Consider the following 21,537-nt stretch of genomic DNA (forward strand, 5'->3'; position numbering starts at 1 on the left):
CATAAAGCTTTTAAAAGGTATTTCCAAATTCCTCACCAGGCAGTTTCATCAGTTTCCACAAATCCCTTTCCCTTGTCCCCTCCCTGAGCACCTTGCACATCTCTGATGGTCCTAGAAGTGCGGAAGGGCACAGCTGTGCAGTCACTGGTCATTTCCTGTGCCCTCTGGGGGTCTTCTTTACCTCTGAATGCTTGTGATCAACAATAGTTCTTGAGATGATGCCAGGTACCCAACTGAAATATCTGTGGCATGGTCAAATCAGACGAGAATAATTTATGTTTTTAAAAGTCCAGAGTTTAAGATATTATGACACCTGTCTTTAAGATAACTATATACATAGAATTTACTGGTATTTATATATGTATATATGACTACTAAAAGGACGATGTTTTCAGCCCTTTTTTGGAGGAAAAATCAGTTATATTAGATTTTTTTCTCCATCCTGAAGCTTCCATCCAGCTGTTTTTATTTTCTTCCTCCATTCTGCCTTCCCTTTTTTTTTTTTTTTTTTTTTTTTGCAATTTTTGGCCAGGGCCAGGTTTGAACCCGCCACCTCCGGTATATGGGGCTGGTGCCCTACTCCTTTGAGCCACAGGCGCCACCCTCTGCCTTCCCTTTTTTGAATGAATATATTTGAATACAGGTGAATAGAGCCAGAGGTATAAAAGATTATGTTTCTAATACAAGGACACTTTCTCTAGAGATTTGTGTGTAGGTTGTAGGTGCTATACCCGTATGACACAGCTGTGCAAATTAACATACTCTCATTAATGTATTTTGTGTATAGTTTATAAACAGAAAGTTATTTATTTATTGAAACAAGGTCTTGCTCTGTCACCCAGGCTGGTATGCAGTGGCCTCATTATATTAATAGCTCCCTGCAACCTCAAACTCTTGGGCTCAAGTGAATGTCCTACCTCAGCCTCCCAAAGTACTGGATTACAGGGGTGAGCCCTAACATCTGACCCAAAAATTTATTTAAAGAGCTGACTGAAATATCTCTACACCCTAATCCCATGACCCTCTGAATATTAGCTTGTATGGTAATTTGTGGATGTGATTAAAAACCTTGAAATAGGGCATGCTCCTGGGTCATCCAGATGGGCCATTATAATCATAGTGGTCCTTAGGAGAGGGGTCAGATCAGAGCAGAGGGCACAGTAAGGACAGGAACAGACTGGAATGATACACTTTGAAAATGGGGAAAGAAGCCAAAGTATACAGGTGGCCGCTGGAGACTGAAGAAGGGAGAGAAAGGGATTCTTCCTTCTCACGGTCCAGAAGGAACTAGCACAGTTAACTCGTTGGCTGGAGCCCAGAGAAACTGGTTTGGGGCTTCTGACCTCCAGAAGGATAAGAGAATGAATCTGTGGTGTTTTAAGCCCTTACATTTGTGCTAATTTGTTATAGCAGTAATAGGAAACTAATACAATGCAGAAGGCATTAAAAACAAAAAAACATGCATTGTTATAAAGCCTCTAAAATAAAAGTTATCTGATTCTCTGTTTCCTCTCTGGAAAAAAAAATCCCCAGAACACTGAGCCATTTTTCATTGTGAATCTTCATCATGTAGCTGATCTATTTCCATTTAAGTGGTCTTTTTAACTTAGCATCTACTGTGAAAAATACAACTGCCAAATTCCTGGCAGTAACAGATTGCATGTACACAGAGAAAAGCCAGCGTTTGGATAGTCATTCAAAAATAATCAAGTGAATTAAAATAATGCTTGGTGAAAAACGTTTAGACTGGACAGACATTTCAAAGAAACCATATGTTTTGTTCACTTAATAAACTCGATAGAAGAACTCCTATTTTATAAGGTCTTTGCGACTATTATGTTTAATCAGTAATACCACTATCACTAGAAATTAAAATATTTAAGTCAAATCAAAAATTGTGCAGACCGTATTATCAGATCAGGAAAAAGAAATCTAGGACTATACCCACACATCTCAGGCACATAATACAATTTACTAATTAGTTGCTATTTGTGATAATAATCGCCTCAAATCAGTCAATACTGTAAGTTATCTGCTTTTGAGATAAATCAAAGTAATTGCCAATTCCAAATTGTTCATCAGCCACAAATAGCAACTTGTTGAATCTATCAAGAATTTCTCATCTAAATCAGGGCTGGCCAGCTGTGGCCTGAAAGCTAAGAATAGTTTTTACATTTTTAAATGATTGAAGAACAAAACAACAGAAGGAAGAGAAAGAAGGGAAGTGGGGAAGATGATGCTGTTGGGTACAAAGTTTCAGTTATGCGGGATGAGTAAGTTCTGAGACCCATCTTGCGGGTGACTTGAAATTGACTAACAGGATAGATTCTAAGTGTTCTCACCCCCCGGGGGGTGGGGGAAAGAATAAAGGAGTATGGTAAGTGTGAGGTGATAGGTAAGTTAATTATCTTGATACATATATCAAGACATCCTTGTATGTACTTTGTAAGTATATAAAATTTGTATTCATCAATTATTCCTTAATAAAGATGGGAGGAAGAGGAAGATACGGGAAAATTACATTAAATTCACACAAGAACATCCCCAAATACAGTTTTACTGGCACCCAGCCATGCCCATCTGCTGGCATATTATCTGTGAGCACTTTTGCACTACAAGAGCAAACTTGAGTCATTGAAACAGAGACTTATGTCTCCACAAAACAAAAATATTTACTAACTGTCCTTTTATAGAAAAGGTTTGTGACCCCCTGACCTGAATGCCTTCCAAGGAGAATCTCTTTCCATTCGAAAATTGCAATACAAGCATATTCCATGCTCTGGAAGACCAAAGTTTGGGTGTTGCTATAACCACAACTTTCCTCAACCAGGCAGCCCTCCTACATTTCGCCAGAGTTGACAATAGATGTTCAGAGTGACAGTACCTTCTTTGTAGGACCAGACTTCAAACTCTGTAAAGAAAGATGGAATTCTTTTTTTGTTGATGTTGTTGTAGAGACAGAGTCTCACTTTCTGGCCCTCGGCAGAGTGCCATGGCCTCACACAGCTCACAGCAACCTCCAACTCCTGGGCTTAAGTGATTCTCTTGCCTCAGCCTCCTGAGTAGCTGGGACTACAGGCGCCCGCCACAACGCCCAGCTATTTTTTGGTTGCAGTTTGGCCGGGGCCGGGTTTGAACCCATCACCCTCGGTATATGGGGCCGGCACCCTACCGACTGAGCCACAGGCGCCGCCCAAGATGGAATTCTTTTGTAGTATAATGGGACTTCTGTTTGAATGATAAAATGACGTTTTCACTCTAACTTAATAAACCCATGTTTTACCTCCAACTAGAATACTTTATGACTGCCAAATAATTGAAAGTTGACTCTTGGCAGAGAGACTTGGAGATGTTCCCTTGAGAATGGGCTCAGTATTTGATGCTGTCATTTATCACACTTGTCTTTTATGTAATGGCCATAGTCATCGTCTCATTTTTTCTTTTGGAACAGGTGAAGTTTTCATTATAGAAATGAGTATCTCCATATGTCAACCTGTGTATTTATCAGAGGCTGGCCTAATAGATTAACACACTTAGAAAACAAGTAATGTTGGATTTCGTTTAGTATGTTACAACAATAGGAGTTGGCTAATTGCAATTTACCCTCAGTAAGAATGAGTCTTTTTAAGAAGCACAACTTGTGTGTATAAGCTGAGCATCCCTACTTGGAAAAGTCAAAGTCCAAAATGCCGTGAAATCTGAAGCTTTTTAAGCACCAATGTCTCACTCACAGGAAATACCCATGGAACATTTTGGATTTCAGGTTTTTGGATTAAGCATGGTATAACTATTCCAAAGTCCAAAAAGGGGCGGGGGGGGATGCAAAATGCTTCTGTTCCCAACCCATACCTTTGCTGAAGCTATTGTGTTAAAATGCTGCTTGATGGGCAGCACCTGTGGCTCAGGGAGTAGGGTGCTGGCCCCGTATACTGAGGGTGACGCGTTCGAATGCAGCCCCAGCCAAACTGCAACAAAAAAATAGCCGGGCTTTGTGGCGGGTGCCTATAGTCCCAGCTACTTGGGAGGCCCAGGGGTTGAAGGTTGAAGGTTGCTGTGAGCTGTGACGCCACGGCACTCTACCGAGGGCAACAAAGTGAAACTCTGTCTCAAAAAAAAAAAAAGAAAAATGCTGCTTGATTTATAGAGTAAAAGAGGACACTATTTAGTGAATGTTAAGTCTTTTTCTTGGAAGAATTAGCAGACTACTTTAATTTATGATCTTCTAATTCTGCTCTGTCTATGTCTTAGGCCTCAAGGTCTATGAGGAGTGAAATGATGTAAATAGACACACCTGTCATCAGCCAGGCGTAGGGACCGGTTTGGCCTGGGAAGTCCGGCCGGGTACGATAGATGCCTCTTCGCTGAGCCTTTCTGGACAGCAAGAGACGATTATGTCAGCTCAATTTTACAGACATTGACCCTTTCTTCAATGTCCTTCCTGTAACTGGGGCAGCAGATGGCCATCTGATGTACAGGTTGTCAGGCTGAGAGCTGACTTGTTGCCCTGGGGAATGGTCATTTATGAACAAGAAAACCAGGTCAGTGGTTTGAATTTAAAGTGACTGATATCGAGTGGCAAAGAAATCCAGATTTAAGATTCTGTATTTGATACGTTTCTACTGTTTAATGGTAACTTAGGATACTCAATTTGGACACTCTCAGTCTAAGGAGATGACAGAAATAAAAGCATATTCTAAGAGGGAAGCCGCATTGTGCAATCCAGTTCTAACTGCTTCCTGAAACATAGCCTGCAGAGTGTGTGTGGGTTGCTATAGAAATGGTGGCTACTGAACCAGCCTCTTATGGTGTAGGATGCATACGGATCAGGCACTCAGGAACACCCCGTCATAACTGGCCTGTAGTAGATGGTCTCTGCTTCACATGGCGAACGGTACTGCTGAGGCTGTGTTCATTTAATTAGTCCTTTTAGGTAAGTCATGGCCATCTTGCCCTTGAAGGTGGAGCTTGATTTAAAATGCAGACCTAAGGTTTGTTTCCATCTCATTGGGCTTTTGGGGGGCCAGCGGGGGGCATTTGAAGAGAGTGGGAGTTTTTAAAAGCGCTAGATCATGTGAATAACTCAAGGAAAATGAAAATCATATTACATCATATATGGATTAAACGATGAACTTGGGGTGATAATGATGCCTCAGTGGTAGCAAATCTTCCTTCCACTCTAATTCAAGATGGTGATGATGGGGACAGCTGGGTGGGGGTGGGTGGGTAGGGGGTATATGGGAAATCTCTGTCCCTTCCTCTCAATTTTACTGTGAACTTAAAACTGCTTTTAAAACAATGGTCTCTAGTAATTATTATTATTAGTATACCAGCATATCTTTTTCTCTAAGTATCATAAACCACATGTCAGATAGAGAACTCAGATTGGAACACTGAAGTGCAGTGTTTGAGGTTTGTTTTTGTTTGTATGTTTTTTGCAGTTTTTGACCGGGGCTGGGTTTGAACCCACCACCTCCGGCATATGGGGCCAGCGCCCTACCCCTTTGAACCACAGGCGCCGCCCATGCAGTGATTGAGTTTTAAGGATGACACTGTGTGGGCAAAAGTTAGAACAAAAAAAAAGGGGGCTCATTTCCTGAACAGTTAAGTATGTACATATACATGTGGTATTAACTTTAGAACCCCACTCATATCTTTTATTTTTTCCAAAAAGAACAGATACAGTTCTTCAAGGTATTAAACAAAGGAGGAATTTGACTTACCGACACATAATATGAGTATTTCCTTAAGAAAGCTGTTAAGAGAAAAGCCTCTTCACAGTGAAAGCTATTGCTTAGAAACAAATAACTCTCAGGGAAAGAGTCTCTACTCTCCAAGATGTTAAAATCAGCCGTAAGAGTGAACTGGGCTCTAGTGAGAGATGGTAGGAAGCTCAGGGCAGTTTACCCAAGAAAGCAAATTGAAGTGATTACAGACAGCAAAGAACATTGAGGACAGGGACTACCCTGGGTAATGATACCAGTCCAGAGAAAACTTGCTCTTGCCAAAGACCGTGGCAGCCAGGCAGTCAGGTGTAATTTCTCCCTTGGGTTCCAGTTTAGTGTCTTTTGCCCCTGGGGACCCTCAGCATCCCAGTTGCAGCGATCCACTCCCGCTGTCCGGATGGGGTGCGGAAGGGCCGGGCCACATTTGGACTGCCCCCTGGGAGGAGAACAAAGCAGAATGATCTCAGAACATGGACATTTGTTTCTCCGTGTTGCCTAGCAACCCAAAAAAACAATCTTGTAGTCAATCCATTGCTAAGAATTGTTCATCCCTTTGTGTGTAGGCCCCCACCCCCACCCACCTACATATGCGAATTTTCAGAAAATAAGCCCATCACAGTCACTCTGGCGTAGCTGTGGTGCTGGGACGCTTTTGTTTGAAAACTCTATTCTGAGGAACTTCATTTTCTTTCAGTATATTTCTTGTAGAAACAGAATTCGCCATGCTTGGTGTCGCCTACTTTTCCTGATCTAAGAATATAGAGATCAATATATTCCTCCTAAAAGAAAATGTGTCGTATTTGACAGTCAACTCTTAATTCCCACTTAAGGAGTCTCCACTCTGCTGGTGGCCTATGGCTTTGACACCCTCTTGGTTTACTGCTATTTGGCCTGGATTTTAAGAACACATCTAACATGCTCATTCTAATATGTACCTATGTAAAAAATAGGAAGGTAATGCTGCCATAATTTATTTCAGAATCAAGTATTTTTAGAATGTCTTCTGTTTTCGGTCACCTCCACTTGAACGGGTAATTAAAAGGTTGAAATATTTTTGATGAATTTGAATATTGCGCTAGAGGGGGTGCCTCCGTTAGCGTGAGGGAGCAGCGCAGAGGTGGCGTCCCGGCCAGAGGCTGAGACAGTTCAGACTTTTTTTTTTTTTTTTTTTGTAGAGACAGAGTCTCACTTTATGGACCTCAGTAGAGTGCCGTGGCTTCACACAGCTCACAGCAACCTCCAACTGCTGTGGTAAGCGATTCTCTTGCCTCAGCCTCCCGAGCAGCTGGGACTACAGGCGCCCGCCACAACGCCCAGCTATTTTTTGGTTGCAGTTTGGCCGGGGCCGAGTTTGAACCCGCCACCCTCGGTATATGGGGCCGGTGCCTTACCGACTGAGCCACAGGCGCCGCCCGACAGTTCAGACTTGAGTCCTGCTGTGTGATCTGGAGCAAGTTGCTTTCAGCTCACTGGGCCTCAGTTTCTCACTTATCAAACAGGAATCATAACACACTCTGCCCCACAGAATCACTGTTAGTGGAGCATGCTTACAGTGGTGCCTGGCCCTTGGAAGGGCCAAGTTCCTTAAGTTGACCACCTCTGAATGTTGACCAGTTTGTGACAGTTCCTTATGTGGTCAGCTCACAGAGGGTCTACTCTATTGATGTGTTGTATGTATACAAATAGAGTAGACCCTCTGTGAGCTGACCACACATACAGCCTGAACCAATTCAGCATTTACAGAATGTGCTTCGTCAGCGGTTTCTGCAGAAGCATCTGCCTTGCCCTATAGTATAATGCATAGATGGAGTTGTACACAGCAGCCTAGACTTTTCCAATATGCAGTTTGAAGTTTGCCTGAATTGAACAAAAAGAAAAATAAGATGGGGGTGCGGCCATAGCTAAGTGGTTATGTCACTAGCCACATGCACCCGGGCTAGTGGGTTCGAATCCACCCTCCCAAAAAATAGCCAGGCCTTGTGGCAGGTGCCTGTAGTCCCAGCTACTAGGGAGGCTGAGGCAAGAGAATTGCTTGAGTCCAAGAGTTGTAGGTTGTTGTGAGCTATGACGCCACGGAATTCTACTGAGGGTGACAATGTGAGACTCTGTCTCAATTAAAAAAAAAAGAAAGAAAGGAAAATAAGATCACAATTCAGATCATTTCAAAAAACATTTTTTAATCTACTCATTCTTAGTTGAGTTAATCCATTAGGAAAACAGGTGTTGCTATTAATATAAACCAACACTTTTCATCATTATGCTCAAAATGACCCTGGAGGTGTAAGGAGCTGCCATCTGTCTTTATCAGAAATAAGCTGAAGCCAGCACAGTTGAGTGTCCACGCACTTGTGGGTTATCCTAGGAAACAGAGAAGGGGCCGCAAATTCGTGATCCCTCAGATCCAGATCCCCTTCCTTTTCCAGGATATCAGATGTCCGTGCATTCCTGCTTCAATGCCAAGACACACTGTGGCTTAATGGAATAATGAACTGATCTGGGAATGCAAAACAACACCCCATTCCCAGATATATTTTGTCTGGCCCATACTGTTGGTTTGGGGATGTTTGTTTGTTTGTTTGGTTTGTATTTTCTGGCAACATTTGAAATGGAAAGCTTTCCCATAGAATTCTATTCCTGGCTTCTCGTGGGGGCAAAAAATCGAATGATGCATTCGGTCAGCAGATAGTTATCGAACATCTTCGTGCCAGACAATACTCTATTGTAGGCTCCCAGGATAAAACATGGGCACCAGTCAGGGAAGAACCCTGCAATTATGAGGCTATTGTTCTAGAAGGAGACAGACAGCGAGCCAGTTGATTTCAAGATAATTAAGCAGGGGGATGTCAGAGAGAACGATTGGCTGATCAAAGCCTGTGGGGAGGTGACATTTGAGCTGAGATCCCAGAGCCCTCAGAAGCCTAACATGAGAATGTCTTTGGGACAGAACATCCTGGGCAGTGGGAACCACTGGCCATAGTTGCAGCAGTCGAGTCACTAAGCAGCATTTTCCCCTCTAATCAGAGACACGGTGGCACCTGTAGACATTTGCCTTTGTCACCCCCTGGCCTGTAGTCGGACAAGTACCTAGATTCCTTCTTTAAAATATCAGAAATATTTCTGAAGTTGCTTCAAGCACTGGCCTGGTTGATACAATAGGGCCACACTGAGGGAAATGACATCAGGGACTCCTAGAAAGAATTGCCACATAACCACAAAAGCACAACGTGAGATCTTCCCATCACCAGCGACAGCGTCACCTAGGAGCTCCCTAACAGTGTGCTCTGGGGCTTTTCCTGCAGACTCACTGGATCAAAATCGCATCTAACAAAGTCTCCACGTGCATAAGCTCTTAAGCAAGCCCTGTTGGAAGGCATCCTACCATCTCTCTCCAGATGTTTACAAATTGTTACACTACCCTTTTTCTATGCTGGGGACCGATAGCTATGCCACCCACCATCCACTCCCGCATCCAGTCCCTTCTGACATGGAATTGCCAGATAGGCATCAGACATAGTGGTTAATGAACAAAATTTCTCCACAGGTGGGGCTAATGAGGTCACATTCTTACACTCCTTTCTGGAAATTTATATATACCTTTTGTCCATTCAGAATGCTCTCCTTAAATTATATTAATGCTATTATGTATCCCGATATTTCTATCTATTTAAGGCAGAAACTTTCTCTAAGTCTGCCAGAATCTTTATGGATTCCCGTAACCACTTCTTCCCTAAAACTTATTTCACTAAGTCTTTTGATAGCTCAGCTTAAAGAAAAAAAGAAAATAAGTTGCTTAGATTAAATTTATTTTTAAGAATCTCTTTCTCTCAAACTACTCTAAAAATACCCAGGGAATATGTTATAGCTGAATACAGACTCTTTGTTTTAATTTCTAATATTCAACATCTAATATTCACAGATGTCTGCGATCGTATGCCGAGTACAGGAGGTCATTGGTTAGAATGAGTTGCCCTTAATTTTATTCTTGTTTAACCCAGTGCAGAAATGTACTTGCCCAAAGCTGTAAGAATCCAACCATCTGCACATAACTCTGGCCCTTCAGTTTGATTGCTTTCGGTAAGAGTGATCAGATAATTGACCACCAGGCAAATACTTGGCTATGTAATTAACAAGGAACGTTTATTCCTCACTGATTTCATGGAAAAATAATTCCAGAGAAGGAAACCTAGCTATTCAAAGCTAAAGATTTTAATTTGGTGGGTGGGAAGAGTAAGGCTAATAGACAATACCCTAAGTGTAGAAATTGTTCCTGTTTCTTCCGTGCTGATGAATGGCCCTTTACGGGCTGATAGAGTTTTATATTTTGACTGTAGGAGGATTCCATGCCATTGTTGTTAAAGCATGTGATAAAGTAGACTTAGAGATCTTGATAATTCTATATGAATAGTTGGTAGAAAATTACAGTAGAGGTTATAGCTTGAGATAATGTGGATAAAAGTCCTGAAAAGTAAGTCATCTGGCTTTTAGAGAAGTCCGATACATTCAGGTATCTGGAACAGCCCAGTGACGACAATGAGTGTTTGCCTGGGTCTGAGAGGTGTGTGCCTTTTAAGATGATTATACCTCAGATGAGTAAATGCTCACTCTGCAAGTCATTCATCCAAAGCCGTCACAGCCCAGGGAGGCAGCGTGGAAGAGCGGCAGGTTCACAACCAAGAGCTCAGAAGCAAGAGAACAGCAGGTTCTACTGTCCCAACTCATACCTGCAGCAGCACAGATGACCTCACCTCTCAGCCTGAATGTTCCCAGATGGGCTGGGCGTGGTTGCTCACACCTGTAATCCCAGCACTCTGGGAGATGGAGGCAGGTAGATCACCTGAGCTCAGGACTTTGTGACCAGCCTGAGCAAGAGTTGAGACCCCATCTCTAAAAAATAGCCGGGCATTGTGACGAGCACCTGTCGTCCCAGCCACTTGGGAGGCTGAGGCAGGAGGATCACCTGAGTCCCAGTTTGAGGTTGCCGTGAGCTATGATGACACCACGGCACTCTACCCAGGTGACAGAGTGAGACTCTGTCTCAAAAAGAAAAAAAGAAAAGAAACGGGAAACAAGCAGCTCCAGGGATACTCCAGGGACTCAGTGATGTCACAGAGGATGCTCAGTTTCTCTTTTGGGTCATCCTCAGTTCACACCGCAGGGAAGTGGCAAGGCTGGAATTCAGGCCAGAGAAGTCCTCCGTGCTGTCCACTGACCAGTCATAGTTCTGGACATTGATCTGCCCGATAAATGTATAAATGAGAACACCCCTCCAGGAGTGCTCTGCAGCCACAGTGAAGTCCCAAGGTCTGACATGGTAACACATCCAGTGTAACACAAGCAGTGACCTCTGTGCCTGTACGTTGGCCACTGTGCATAATGCCAGCATCAGTATATGTCCTGTTAAAATGTGGGTTTTCACTGTCAATTTTCTTTTCAAAATCAACAGTGCTCACAATATCCAGTCTTTCTGTTTGTTTCCCAATGTTGAGAAAGGTCATGTGGCTGCCACAGAGGGGTTTCCAGGCAGAATAAATATGCCAGGCAAAAAAAAAAAAAAAAAAAGCAAGGTAGTTCAGATCTCCTTAGGTTGTATAAAAATTAGACATGGTGTTTTGGGCCCTTTTTTATGAATTTGTGAGCTCGCTTTTCTTGATATGTTGCAAATAAAAGTTAATTTCATTACTGCTTGGTAACTAAGCGTGAAAGTGGCACCCTTGGCTATTGCTACGAAACCTCATCAGATCTCACAGGCAGGCAGAAAACTTATCTTTTCCTGCCCAGCACTATTATGTGTAATAATCATTGTCATTAAATGTAGCTTCCAAATTAAGAACTCATGGTGCTTTATACACGGTGAACCTTGCCAGCTAAACACTTACCCTTGTTTTCAAAAAATCAGGATGCTGTTTAACAAACTGTTTATTCTTGAAAATATCTCTGAATCTTTCCATCATGTAAGGTTTCATTCTAAAGAATGACAAGTCAGACAAAAGCTGATCTGAGGGTGTGGTGTTGCAGAAAAGCAAAAGTGACCTTGTATTTGGGACATTTGTGTTCCGTGTCTTTGTCTTACTCTCCCAGCAGTCACCCTGCCCACGTGTGTAATTCCAGAAGATTGGAATAAGGAAAGTTGTCCGTTTTCTAGTAGCACACTCCCCTCTGTGGAAAGCTGGGGGGTCGCTGCTGGTGGGGGGACAAACCTGGTAATGGAGAGGCGAGTAAGCGCGAGGCCAGGTAAGCATGTTTAGCACAGGACCAGACAGCTCTGCGACCCCCACCTCTGTATTCCTGTGGCATCCATGTGGTGAAACCTAGTATTCTAGCTGATCATCGCTGTGGCCCTGAGTTCTCAGAAAAAAATCAGGATTGTGTTCACTTTTATAAGCCAGGAGTAAATGATACGTTGTAGAATTTTTATAAACAGCCTTTTCCAATTTTGGCAGAGAAGACTCAAGTTATATAGAAGAGCAGTGACCTCCAGACCTTGTGTGGGAGGTGTCCTAGGGGTCGCTGCGGGGGTGGGGGTGGAGGGACTTCACCTTCATACGGAGAAGCTTACCTTTTATCTCTTTAATATATTAGAAACTAGGTTTCTTGCGTAAGATTCCATTAAAGAGAACAAGCGTGAATGCTTTAAAAACTATTTGAAAACCAGTTATCTGGAAATGTCAGTACTGCAGAATTTCATTCCTTGATGCTACCAGAGAGACCACCCTGTATGTGACCTTCATGCGCAAGCGATCCCAGCAACAGATACAGCCACAGAGCAAAAAGTCGCCTCTTGTCACCCAGCTGACTCCTGAGAACACCCCCCCAGGAGTGCTCTGCAGCCACAGTGAAGCGGCTACAGCCAGCGGTAGGGCTTTTGCAGGAAAAATCACAGCAATCTGAATGGGGCCTGTGGGTCGGGGTGGGAGAAGGCTCGGGGCCCTGCCTGGAGTCTGCACATCACTGTCACCATAGTGAGCCCTGGGAAGGAAACCACAGGAGGTGGCTGGAAAGGAAGAGGCTAGGGGACAGAGGCAGGAAGGGCAGCACCGAGGGAGTGGTCCAGGCTGCTGTCAGGACCTCAGGGCTGCTCTGTGCCTGCCCACGAGGAGAGGAGCCTGAGCAGCGGCTCTCTGGGCAGATGCCCTGACCCCCGGGGAGCCCCAGGATGGCCACACTCCATGCAGGTGGGCTGACTGGAAAACAAGCAGAAGCCTTGCAGCCTGAGCATCTTTGATCCATATGTAAGGAGCAGCCTTGCCCCTCTCTTGCTCTACTTGAGCAGGGCTGAGGCGTGAGGGGCCTTCCTGGTCCCACGGCCTGGTGATCCAGGACCTTACTCAACAGAGGAGACTGCAGAGGTTTGTTCACCAGTAGAGAATCCTGGCCCTGGAGCCGGCTGTTCAGGTGGGAGAGCCGCCCTCACCCCTCGGCAGCATCAGGGCTCCGGTAATGAGAGGTGTGTGTTCCCAGTACACAGCTCTCCAATTCCCATATCCCCTGGGTGTACGTCCTCCAGCAAAACACAGAAATCTTGAAATGTTTTTTGCACAATCAGTGAATCCCAAATAGTGTCACACAGTAGAGTCTTCCCTTGTGGCTTGGCTGCTTTTATTTTGAAAGAGCACATCCCAGGGAGATCCGTCCTACCAACCACCTAATGATACGTTTGGGGTTGTGGGGGTCTGGCTTTCACTCATTCCAGAGGATGTGGAGTTCCCACTCTGGACATTCTAGGAGCGAAGAAAAAGACGTTGGAGGATGAGATGGGACCCACACCCCCAGGCTTACAGTTGTCAGAGAAAAGAGACTGAACAACAGGTTAGAAACTGGAGGCAGCGTGGGCGTTTCAAAAATGGAAGATGCATTTCTTCTAGAAAGCCTCTGGAAACACACATGATCGGAATCTTGAAAGATGGGCAGATTTTTGGAACAGGGGTAAGCGACAGGTTGAAGGCACAATTGCAGGCAAAGTCACAGACTGGAAAGTATGACCACATGTGGCTTCGCTTCCAGGCCCTTGTGAAGCCCTTCCCAGATGAACCCCAAATTCCTGTCCAGCCCAGGCCTAGCCGCTGCCTCCTGCTCAGGCTGCACCCTCATGCATCTGCGTGCCTGCCATTCCAGGCTTTGTGCACACTGTTCCCCGCAGAGGGGAGGTGACTCCTCTTCCTTCTGGCTCCCTCTCTGCCTCCCCCGGCAGGCAGACCTGCCTGTTCATCAGAGCTAATCATCCCAGGCCTTCTCCACCCACTCCAGAGCCACTGCTTCCTCACTGGACTCCCAAGGAAGCTATGTCATCTTTGTCAGTGGCCCTTCTGGCTTCCACCAGCACCACCGCTACCTCAGCCAGACCACGAGCCTCCCAGGCAGGACTTGGGGACAGGTTAACTGGATGGGGGGTGTCTACCCACTTGGAATGTAGAGGTACTTAGTCTGTTTCAGCTGGTTTTCTTGTGTTGATGAAGGCAGAACACCTTAGGGAGAAAGCTAGGTGACTTCCTCATGATGAAGCAGGACCTAGGACCCAGCTTCCAGCTCTCATTCCCTGGGCCCGTCAGCTGAGCCCGCCCACCTGCTCAGGTTGAAGAGCAGTGACTGGGGAATCCAATCCGTAGAAAGTGCAGACCACAGGTGCATGGTCATTTCCCGGCTGGTGCTGAGTGACACAGGGGGTATTGTGGGCCGCATGTCAGTGGGGCTGAGGTCTGTAAGCCGCAAGATGAGTGGAGAAAGGGCGGGATGGAAGCCCTGGTGCAAACAAGCCAGTTTGCCTCCAGGGAAACTTGCTCATCCAGCAGAAAAAAGTTTTCTTAATGTGCTAAGGTCTTCTATTCCTGTTTCCTAGGGGGTTGGTAGCCCCCCTGAGCCAGCTCCAGGTCTGTGTGCTAAAGGACCAAAACTGAGCATCCTTGTTAATGCACTTACGTTATAGTAGAAAGCTTCTCACTTCAGTTATGCTCTAAGCTGACCCCAGAGCCCCTGGAGGGGTGAGGTAGCCTGGGGCATGGAGAGGTACATGCAGAGTTTACTGATGCAGGCTCTCCCACCTTCCCCCTGCGTGGGTCTTGGTGGGAGCAACAGAGAGGCTGCCACCAGGGAGGCATCACCACAGGCACCTTTCCGCCCACTGCCTTTGAATGTTGCCATGGCAACCGATAAGGCCTCCCAGCAGCCCAAGTGGTGTTTCCTTCTTGGGGCGGGGGATCCATCCTTGCCGCCTCTCTGATGTGTATAGTTAGGAAAGGCAAGCTTTTGCAGACCTGGAGGTAAAAGACAGTCATGTGCAGTCATGGACTACATGCATAACAGTGGTCCCGTAAGATTGTAATTCCATTATTTTTCCTGTGCCTTTTCTGCATTCAGATTTGTTTAGATACACAAATCCTCACCGCTGTGTTCTAGCTGCCTGCAGCACTCAGCGTGGTGTGTGGGAGCGCCAGGCCACACCATGCAGCCCAGGTGTGCAGGAGGTGTGCCAGCTAGACTTGTGGAGAGCACTTGGGGGTGTTCACACAGCAACAACAGGGTATTTCTCAGAATGTGTTCCCATTAGTAAATGCCACATGACTGTAGGTGACACATGGTCCATCAGTTGAGGCGTTGAGTGCCGCAAGGTCAACCACAAGCCTTCTCAGGTGGAGACGACCCTAGGAGCCAGGTGAGCTATGCAGGAGCCCTGTAGAGGCGGCAGCATCTCCATGCGGATAGGTCAGGGTGGGTGCTTGTGCTGGGGAAGGCACAGCCCATTCTCCCTTGCCTTCTGCCCACAGCTTCTGTTGCAGCCTCAGGGCAGGGCCTTCTGCAGATGCGTTGCTTGGCCAAGCAAAAACCGTTTGTTTGTGGCTGGGAAACCACCCAGCAAGCTTGGGCAAGTTAATCTTCTTCAACCAGAAAAAGTTTCTGCTCCTAGAAACTTTACAAAGTAAACATACAATCAAATGCTGAAAGGTTTATAGGAAATGCAGCGTTGATTGGGCAGAGGCCAGGCAGCCCCAGGTTCTGTTCTTGCTCTGCTCTCTGCCACACACAGGCCTCAGAAAAGTTTTATAAGCCAGGCCCAGTGGCTCCCACCTATAATTCTAGCACTCTGGAAGGCTGAGTTGGGAAGATGATCCCTTGGGCTCAGGAGATCAGCCTGAGCAAAAGCGAGACCCGCCACCGCCATCTCTACTCAAAAGAGGAAAAATTAGCCAGATACGGTGTCAGGCACTCATAGTCTCAGCTACTCAGGAGGCTGAGACAGGAGGATCGCTTGAGCCCAGGAGTTTGAGGTTGCTGTGAGCTATGATGATGCTATGGCACTCTACCAAGAGCCAAAGAGTGAGACTCTGTCAAAAGAAAGGAAAGGAGGCGGGGAGGAAGGAAGGAGGCCCGTCTTGAGGGCCTTTATCCAAAAAGGGAAAATAAATCCTACTCTGTGGGGTCGTAGTGAGAATTACAGATAATGTATGAGCCACTCGTGCTGTCACCAGCTAGTACACAGCAGGTGCATGGTAATGTTAAATACTAACCTAGTAACGGGAAGGCAGAGCACAGACCTTGCTTTATTCAGTATTTCCCAGCATCAGAACAAACTAGAAGCTTTTAAAAATACCCATTTAAGCCACGGTTACTGGGTCAGAATTTGCAATGATGAGATCTAGGAATCTATATTATTTTTTAGAAAAACTTCCCTAAGTCATTCTGATATAGACAGTCTGTGTGACTCAGGATAGGAAACTGGCTTACTTCATCAAGGACAAAGAGCATAAACGGCTGGATTTCCCCCCTTCTTTGCACTCCCATCAGCTCCTATCAGGCTGCCTTTTTTCTACTTTTGAACCCTAAAGGCTTCTTGCTAAAATTATCTGGGTTTGGCAGGAAAAATGTTGGATAAAGTGGCTAAAAGGAATAATTGGGAATGCAAAGAAAAACTGAAGTTTCTCCCCTTTTCCCCGGAGGGACGTTGAGAAGAATTTCTGCTGAGAGCTGTGTGTGGCCCCTGGATGACAGTTTGGCCATCTTGTGGGTCATGAACATGACATGGAAGGTGCCTTTTACAACAGGCTTAAGCCTTCCGTGGGAGTTTAACATGTAGGTGGCTAAAGTTCCCTTCTCTATCCCACAGGAACGTGGCTGAAGAGTGGTCTGGGCCTCGTGCACCAAGAAGGCAGCCAGCTGACGTGGACGTACATCGCCCCCCAGCTGGGGTACTGGGTGGCAGCGATGTCCCCTCCCATCCCAGGTAACATGAGGCCAACACTTAACGATGATGAGGATTGATTTGTTTGGTCTTTGGGGGTGCAGGCTGAGTATGCTCTTGAAAATAACTTCAGCAGGGAGATCAGATCAGTAGTCTGAAAATACATGAGGATGACAAGGTATTTCATGGACGTGGGGGAGTTCTGCTTGGAACTCTCGCATCTAGGATAAGAATAATGCACAGAAAATAGTTTTGTCTCATGTCCCTATTTTGTGCAGACAGCTGCCATAGGGAATTCTTACTCAAAAGCCCACAGAGGCGGCTGGGACCTCCTCCCTAATTCCTCAAACAGCTGTGGTCTGGCGTAAGTGAACGAATGTGCTGGGAGAGGCAGAGGCGTAAAGGAGAAAGTCACCACTGGGGGCGAAAAGCTTGGTCCGTCATGTCCAAAAGGACAAAAAGCAAACTGGTTGCTTCGTGTCTCAAAGAATATTCATCTCCATTTAGGATACGTACATTAAGTTGCGTCTTTCCCAGTGTGACTGTTAGAACGCTTTACTTTTCAACCTATTGTTACCCCCGTAAGTATTCCAGAATTGTTCTTTTTCAAATTAGAGAACTCTTTCCAGTGATGGCTTTCTTTGCTCAAGATGCTCTTAGAATCTGAGTTACTTGGACCGTTTTCATTAGGAAATCTCTTCATCGGTGGCAAATCTTGAAGCTCAGAAGGCACTTTTGATATTTTCTTTTACACGTCTCGAAGTTATGCACGTCCCAACATGGCTAATAAAGTAGGTGATGGAGCTGGGTCAGAATGTGCCGTGAAGGCTCCGCGCCTGTGGCTCACGCGGCTAAGGTGCCAGCCACATACACCTGAGCCGGCAGGTTCGAATCCAGCCCGAGCCCGCCAAACAACAATGATGGCTGCAACCAAAAAATAGCCGGGCGTTGTGGCGTGCACCTGTAGTCCCAGCTACTTGGGAGGCTGAGGCAGGAGACTCGCTTGAGCCCAGGAATTGGAGGTTGCTGTGAGCTGTGGTGCCACGGCACTCTGCCCAGGGCAACAGCTTGAGGCTCTGTCTCAAAAAAATGAAAAATGAAAAAAAAAAAAAAAAAAAAGAATGTGCCGTGAATTAAAAAGGATCTCTGTAAATTAACCAGGAAGGCAGTTCCACCATGAAAGTTCAAAATATTTTGGCAATGGAATTCGTGCAGAGACTGCCAAAGTAACGGATTTCCTGGAGGTCATTCCTTCCCAGATGGGCGTCGAAAGATGTATCACCTGAAATTTCTATTCCCACCCTGACAGAATTTAAACTTCACATCTGTGTTTTAAGAATCCTGTGTTTCCGGGTGGCTCCTGTGGCTCAAATGGGTAGGGCACTGGCCCCATATGCCGGAGGTGGTGGATTCAAACCCAGGCCCGGCCAAAAACTGCAAAAAAAAAAAAGAAGGAGTCATGTGTTTCCCTTGACACTGTTGTTTCTATAGCAATAAAAAGCATGAACCAGGTAGAGAAATGCCTGGTTCTCCAAAGTTAAAGTAGCTAAAATAGGTTGTAAGAGGGAGGAAGGAAAAACTCCTTCCTTCAAAGCAAAGGCTGCGAAGCCCATGCATCAAAACAAACTTTTATTTTAGATATATTTCAAATAAACTTGGCTGTCAGTTTTCCCACCCTGCAGCTGATTTATACATGCTTTTGTAAGGGAAGGAAGCAGAAACTGCCAGACGTAGGTCCCCTGGGAGCTTCCTAGCAGTGGCTAAAAGATCCAGAGCTACAAAAAGCATCCCCAGCACAGCCCTGGGGATAGGCAGGTTTAACCCAGGAATACGCAGGTTGTCAACCTCACAGCCATCACTTTTATTAAAACAAAATTACAGTGATATCGTGTTTTCCTGAGCCCTGACTCAACAAGAAGATAATTAGTGTTTTGTTCCTTAGTTCTCTGAGGTATGGCCTTGGGTTTTGCAGAGAATTCCATTGGCAGTTAAAACACTTTGACTACTTGAAGGACCAAACTTCAGTTACTTATATTTGGTAAATGATTTTTATGCATGTGCCAGGTATCATAGTGACCTATGACAAGGCTTTGCCGTGTATGTGGAGGTTGTGTTTGTTTTAAAAGTAGTTTCTCTGAACATGTAAGGCAGTATAAAGGATTTTTCCAATTTTTGTTAACTTTAACCTCATCTTCCCACTCCAGTCAAGTAAATTATATTTGAAAGAGAGTGGTTTATCTTTTGAAATCAAATAACATCGCTCTTTCAAAAACTGGCAAGTCCTGAATTTATCTAGCTTTTAAATAAAGAGATGTCTCTTCAAAAAGATTTTTTTTTAAGAGACAAGTCTCACTTTGTCGCCCTCAGTAGAGTGCCGTGGCATCACAGCTTACAGCATCCTCCAGCTCTTGGGCCTAGGTGATTCTCTTGCCTCAGCCTCCTGAGTAGCTGGGACTACAGGTGCCTGCCACAACGCCCGGCTATTTCTTTGTTGCAGTTTGGCTGGGGCTGCGTTCGAACCAGCCACCCTCGGTATATGGGGCCGGCGCCCTACTCACTGAGCCACAGGTGCCACCCTAAAAAGATTTTTTTTTTGTCACCCTCAGTAGAGTTCTGTGACATCACAGCTCACAGCATCCTCCAGCTCTTGGGCTTAGGCGATTCTCTTGCCTCAGCCTCCCCAGTAGCTGGGACCACAGGCGCCCACCACAATGCCCTGCTGTTTTTTGTTGCAGTTTAGCCAGGGCCGGGTTTGAACCCACCACCCTTGGTATATGGGGTTGGCGCCCTACTCACTGAGCCACAGGTGCCACCCCCTAAAAAGATATTTTTAAGAAATCTAGAGTATCAAAAAAAAAAAAGTGAATGATGCTTTTGGTGTTTAGTGATCGATCCGAACTGTGCTCCTCTGAAATCATGTAAAACGACAGTGGGTCCCTTCCTGTATATTGGTCCACTGCCGAGATACCTGGACCTAACAAATGCCCAAATATTATCATTTGGGCAAGGTTTTGTGGCTGTCCATCTGCTGTCAGGAACGTGAAGAGAGATCTGTACCACTATTGAACAGAAAGGGTGTGAGTTAAACTACCTCTCGGGATTCTTTACAATGTGAATTCCAGAGAAAATATTTTTATCTCTGGTAACCTTATCTAGAAGTTCTAAGGAGAGCTGTGCCCATGTAAAATCGGCTATTTTGAAAAGGCACTGCAGAGGGAGATTTTATTTTTAAAAGATGGAAATCATCTTAGTTACACTTGCCACCCTGTAATAAGCAGTTGATGTTTAAGTCATAAAAAATGTGTTTTGTACATTTAAACTGATTCATTTAGGCACAGAGAGCTCTCCATACAGTAATAAATGACTGCTCCCAGAAAGTGAGACAAAAATCTTAATGATTTTTTTCTTGCAATCTAAAATCCGCAGATAGTCAGATTCTCAGACCAAAAACCTGAGAATCCCACTCATTACAATATCAGGCATATCTCTTTTTTTTTTTTTTTTTTTTGAGACAAAGTATCATTATTTCACCCCCAGTAGAAAGCTATGGCGTCACAGCTCACAGCAACCTCAAACTCTTGGGCTTAAGAGATTCTCTTGCCTCAGCCTCCCAAGTAGCTAGGACTACAGGCACCCGCCACAACGCCCAGCTGTTTTTTGTTTTTGTTGTAATTATCATTGTTGTTTGGCAGGCCCGGGCTGGGTTCGAACCTGCCAGCTCCAATGTATGTGGCTGGTGCCCTGGCCGCTGAGCTAAAGGCACCAAGCCTGCGTCTCTCTTATTTTATTAAAAGAGTATAGATTTAGAAGGCTTCACTTTCTACCAAGTGAGGCTCGCTTCTTGGGTAGGGAGGGCCCCTTGACACAACCACATTTCACATTTGCGTTCTCAAAGTGCCACTGACTACAGACACTTCCACAACAGTCAGGTGAACCACCCATAAGGTGATGGTGGCTCCACAAGCACTTCATCCAAAGGGCGTTTTCCTCTGGCCACGGCTCTGTGCCCCAGCCAGGAAGAGTAAAAAGATACTACGTTCCCTGGTGGCACCTGTGACTCAACGGAGTAGGGTGCTGGCCCCATATGCCAGAGGTGGTGGGTTCAAATCCAGCCCCAGCCAAAAACTGAAAAAAAAAAAAAAAAAAAAAAGATACTACGTTCCCAATGCATTACCCCTCTTGTTACTTCAAATGTATTTTTAAAAATCTAAAATGCCGAACAAGTGTTCCCATCTCAGGGTGGGCAAAGGACTTGAAGAGAAACTTCTCTAAAGAAGACAAACGCACGATCTACAAACACATGAAAAAAAGCTCATCATCCTTAATCATCAGAGAAATGCAAATCAAAACTACTTTGAGGTATCACCTAACCCCAGTAAGAGTAGCCCACATAACAAAATCCCAAAACCAGAGATGTTGGTGTGGATGTGGAGAAAAGGGCACACTTCTACACTGCTGGTGGGAATGCACACTAATACGTTTCTTCTGGAAGGATGTTTGGAGAATACTTAGAGACCTAAAAATTGACCTGCCATTCAATCCTATAATTCCTTTACTAGGTTTATACCCAGAAGACCAAAAATCACAATATAACAAAGACATCTGTACCAGAATGTTTATTGCAGCCCAATTCATAATTGCTAA

The 21,537-nt window shown here is 45.1% G+C and overlaps 1 protein-coding gene across 3 annotated transcripts in view; it reads left to right on the plus strand.

Annotated features, from left to right (window-relative positions):
* FAM171A1 (family with sequence similarity 171 member A1) overlaps window positions 1-21,537 on the plus strand; it is a 137,090-nt gene that overhangs the window by 110,993 nt on the left and 4,560 nt on the right. For all 3 annotated transcript variants that reach the window (XM_053572758.1, XM_053572761.1, XM_053572760.1), the window contains one exon: window positions 16,819-16,935. In XM_053572758.1, coding sequence (XP_053428733.1) covers window positions 16,819-16,935 — 117 coding nt within the window. The remainder of the gene's footprint in view (window positions 1-16,818; window positions 16,936-21,537) is intronic.

Source organism: Nycticebus coucang, chromosome 20 (genome assembly GCF_027406575.1).
Source record: "Nycticebus coucang isolate mNycCou1 chromosome 20, mNycCou1.pri, whole genome shotgun sequence".
NCBI lineage: Eukaryota > Metazoa > Chordata > Mammalia > Primates > Lorisidae > Nycticebus > Nycticebus coucang.